Source organism: Lissotriton vulgaris, unplaced genomic scaffold (genome assembly GCF_964263255.1).
Source record: "Lissotriton vulgaris unplaced genomic scaffold, aLisVul1.2 SCAFFOLD_1256, whole genome shotgun sequence".
NCBI classification, from domain to species: Eukaryota; Metazoa; Chordata; class Amphibia; order Caudata; family Salamandridae; genus Lissotriton; species Lissotriton vulgaris.
This window is the reverse complement of record NW_028242559.1, coordinates 104,203-108,203: the sequence shown is the minus strand read 5'-3', so window position 1 is coordinate 108,203 and position 4,001 is coordinate 104,203. Positions and strand designations below refer to the sequence as shown.

General features: G+C 43.2%; 1 protein-coding gene across 1 annotated transcript; it reads left to right on the top strand.

Annotated features, from left to right (window-relative positions):
• The first annotated feature begins 1,487 nt into the window (after positions 1 to 1,487).
• On the top strand, positions 1,488 to 3,557 carry LOC147668911 (zinc finger protein 862-like). The gene has a single exon (XM_086948351.1). The coding sequence runs from the start codon at positions 1,488 to 1,490 to the stop codon at positions 3,555 to 3,557; it is 2,070 nt and encodes a 689-aa protein (XP_086804477.1).
• Positions 3,558 to 4,001: the final 444 nt, after the last annotated feature.

The window sequence follows — 4,001 nt, the reverse complement described above, 5'->3', positions numbered from 1 at the left end:
CAGGTGCGAGTACCACAAAGACAAGGTAATTCTGTTTACGTTCCTCGTTGGGTTGAGGGTTGCTGGGTAAATAGATTCACAATCTGCACCCTTTTTTCTTTTGCAGGTTCGTGAGACCGTACTACAAAGACAATTGCACAGGCAGACGTGAGTGCAGACAGAAGAGGTAATTGTTGGGTTGAGTTAAACTGTGGTGCATCTTGAACATTGTAGTACCATATATACTTACCCATGTTTTCTTCTGTTGCAGGTTTCACAGCCAGAACCCCAAACATTTAAAGAGGCGCACGTGAGTGCAGGCAGAAGAGGTAATTGTTGGATTGAGTTAAACTGTGGTGCATCTTGAACATTGTAGTACCATATATACTTACCCATGTTTTCTTCTGTTGCAGGTTTCACAGCCAGAACCCCAAACATTTAAAGAGGCGCACGTGAGTGCAGGCAGAAGAGGTAATTGTTGGATTGAGTTAAACTGTGGTGCATCTTGAACATTGTAGTACCATATATACTTACCCATGTTTTCTTCTGTTGCAGGTTTCACAGCCAGAACCCCAAACATTTAAAGAGGCGCACGCGAGTGCAGGCAGAAGAGGTAATTGTTGGATTGAGTTAAACTGTGGTGCATCTTGAACATTGTAGTACCATATATACTTACCCATGTTTTCTTCTGTTGCAGGTTTCACAGCCAGGTTTCACAGCCAGAACCCCAGACATTTAAAGAGGCGCACGTGAGTGCAGGCAGAAGAGGTAATTGTTGGGTTGAGTTAAACTGTGGTGCATCTTGAACATTGTAGTACCATATATACTTACCCATGTTTTCTTCTGTTGCAGGTTTCACAGCGAGGTTTCACAGCCAGAACCCCAAACATTTAAAGAGGCGCACGTGAGTGCAGGCAGAAGAGGTAATTGTTGGGTTGAGTTAAACTGTGGTGCATCTTGAACATTGTAGTACCATATATACTTACCCATGTTTTCTTCTGTTGCAGGTTTCACAGCCAGAACCCCAAACATTTAAAGAGGCGCACGTGAGTGCAGGCAGAAGAGGTAATTGTTGGATTGAGTTAAACTGTGGTGCATCTTGAACATTGTAGTACCATATATACTTACCCATGTTTTCTTCTGTTGCAGGTTTCACAGCCAGAACCCCAAACATTTAAAGAGGCGCACGTGAGTGCAGGCAGAAGAGGTAATTGTTGGATTGAGTTAAACTGTGGTGCATCTTGAACATTGTAGTACCATATATACTTACCCATGTTTTCTTCTGTTGCAGGTTTCACAGCCAGGTTTCACAGCCAGAACCCCAAACATTTAAAGAGGCGCACGTGAGTGCAGGCAGAAGAGGTAATTGTTGGGTTGAGTTAAACTGTGGTGCATCTTCAACATTGTAGTATAACAGTTTGCATTCATGAGCTAGGCGTCAACGTAAGCCATGTTTCCTTATTTTGCAGGCTTTGTGGGACAGCAGGCTCAAACCGGCGGGTACGGAAATGTTCAAGCGCAAAGCTGTAACTTCGGGAGAGTGCAGTGCTTCACCACAAAGGAAGAAATGTTGCCTTGTATTCAAGGAAGAGTGGATGAAGGAAATTGTGGAGGCTGAGACACAGAAGTCACGAAGCAAGGTCCGCATGCAACTCGGGGAACTATTTCAATACAGTCCAGATGTGGGCTTGATTTGCAGAGCATGTGCCGAAGCCAAGATTGTTGGGGACTTTTCCACAGGGAAGAAATGGAGTGATGGCTGGAAACTGGACTACATGAAACGCCATCTACTTAGCAAAGTACATGAGTCTGCCTTGGTGATATTGAGAAGCAGAAGTGCTGCTGCCAGGTTTGGTTTTGGAGTACGGGCAATGCTGACAGAAACTGCCACTGACAAAGCAAATAGAATGGAAGTAGTTGAACGCCAAAGATCTATGCCTGAGGAGATAAAGATTCTCATCAACAACGTGTTGCTGGCAATCAAGATGAACACTTCAATGTTATCTGTACAAGACATCCATGACCACTTAGCTTTGTATGTGAAGATACCAGACAGCTGGAGGAGCAAGAACTATGCTTTTGAGTTCCTTGAGGCCATCAATAGCGTGATACGCTGTGAAGCTATGACAGAACTTCGGCAAGCTTTGTATCACACCTTGATAATTGATGAGAGCACAGATATTTCTGTTACAAAAATGCTCATCCTGTACTTCAAGTTCCGACCTGTAACATCAACTGAGCACAAAACGCAGTTTGGGGGCATAGTGAAGCTGACTAGCTGTAATGCTGAGGCTATCACTACTGCCGTGAAAGAATTCTACACTGCCAATGAACTGGACCTCATGAAAATGGTCATGTTCACATCTGATGGTGCATCTGTGATGCTGGGGAAGAATAATGGTGTTGCTACTCGCCTTAAACAATCCATTCCTCATCTAGTTGAGCAGCATTGTGTCGCACATCGAGAAGATTTGGGAATTGATGATGCCTGGAAGAGGGTTCCAATGATTAAAGAGATGGAGACATTATTGAGGACTGTCTACACTGTGTTCTCCAGATCTCCTGCAAGGAAGTCTAAGCTGGATGAAATTGCATCGGTCACTGAATGTGAAGTTGTCTCTTTTCGACCACTGAATGAAGTCCGGTGGCTTTCAAGGCATTTTGCTATTGGTGCACTAATTCGTAATTACGAGACTGTTCTTAAGTACTTTGAGCATGAGAAAGTTGAGGAGAATGATCCAATTGCTAAATATTGTTATAAAAAACTATCGGACTCCAACTACCATATTTCCCTTTCAGTACTTAATGACATTCTGGGTGAATTTGCATCTTTGTGCAAACTATTCCAAAAAAGTTCTTTAACTACTGTTGAAGCCGTACAGTATGCAAGAGCAAAGATTGGCCAAATTAAGCAACAGTATTTGGGGGACACTGTATTTTGGAGCAGCAATGTAAGAGAGCTGATGATGTTGTACAAGGAAAGGCAAGAGTTTGACAGTGGGCCTATTTTGTCTTTTGTTTCCCTTCTTTGTGAGCACATGCAAAAAAGGTTCCCTGAAGGTGAGCTAAAAGAATGGGCAAGTTTTGAGATCCAGGCAATAGCCACACAATCGCATTTTGATTTTGGGACTGAGAATATTGAAAGACTTGTTGAAAAGTATAAAAATGTCTTGGTCCTGGGTGATTGTGAAACACCAGAAGATGTTGTTCGACAGTACAGAGACTATAAATATGTGGTGGCAGAACATGTTAAGGGGGGGTTATTTACCACCTTTCAAGACATGGTGACTTTCACTGTACGCAATGCTGCTCAGTATAGTGTGGTGTCTCAGCTTGTTGATGTCTGTGCAACATTTCAAGCATCTAGTGCAGACTGTGAACGAGGATTCAGCCTCATGAATACTATCAAGAGCAAATTGAGGAATAGACTAGAGCAGAAGCATTTGGACATGCTGATGAGGACAAAGGCCTACCTCCTGAATGGGAAAGTTGACCTAGACCGAGTTTATCAGCACTGGAAAAATGGCAAGGATCGCCGTGAGAAGCAACCCTGTCACCCATCTAGTGATGGCACTTGACTTGTCTGAACAGCCCTCTCCCTTACTGTGTATATAAGATATTGTATAGGCTTGCAACATTTCCCCACCCAATGAACTGTGCTCTAGTTACGAATATTTATTAAAATCTAATGATGGTACCACCACTGAAGTCTTGTGCTTTTCTACACTTGAAGTGTACTTGCCAGTGTAACCAATTCATGTCATGGTGTGCTTATCCAATTTGCAAACTGCCCTTAAGACCCTTATTGTGGCGCTGTATGTGTGAAAATGCACTATCTTTTCACTTTTTAAAGTAAAATTTTGGAGTGCCATTTGGCGCCGCAGACACGCGCGGTTTGGTTCCTGGCGCACATAGCCATGGTTGCAGCGCACAGAGACCCTCCACTGCCGCACACAGAGGAAAAAAATTAGAGGGAACATTGCTTATAAGTAATTAGTTATGCAGCAGAATATCCTTGGTGC

Excerpts from the sequence above, each read along its gene's own strand:
- LOC147668911 (XM_086948351.1), top strand. The coding sequence starts at position 1,488 with ATGTTCAAGCGCAAAGCTGTAACTTCGGGAGAGTGCAGTGCTTCACCA.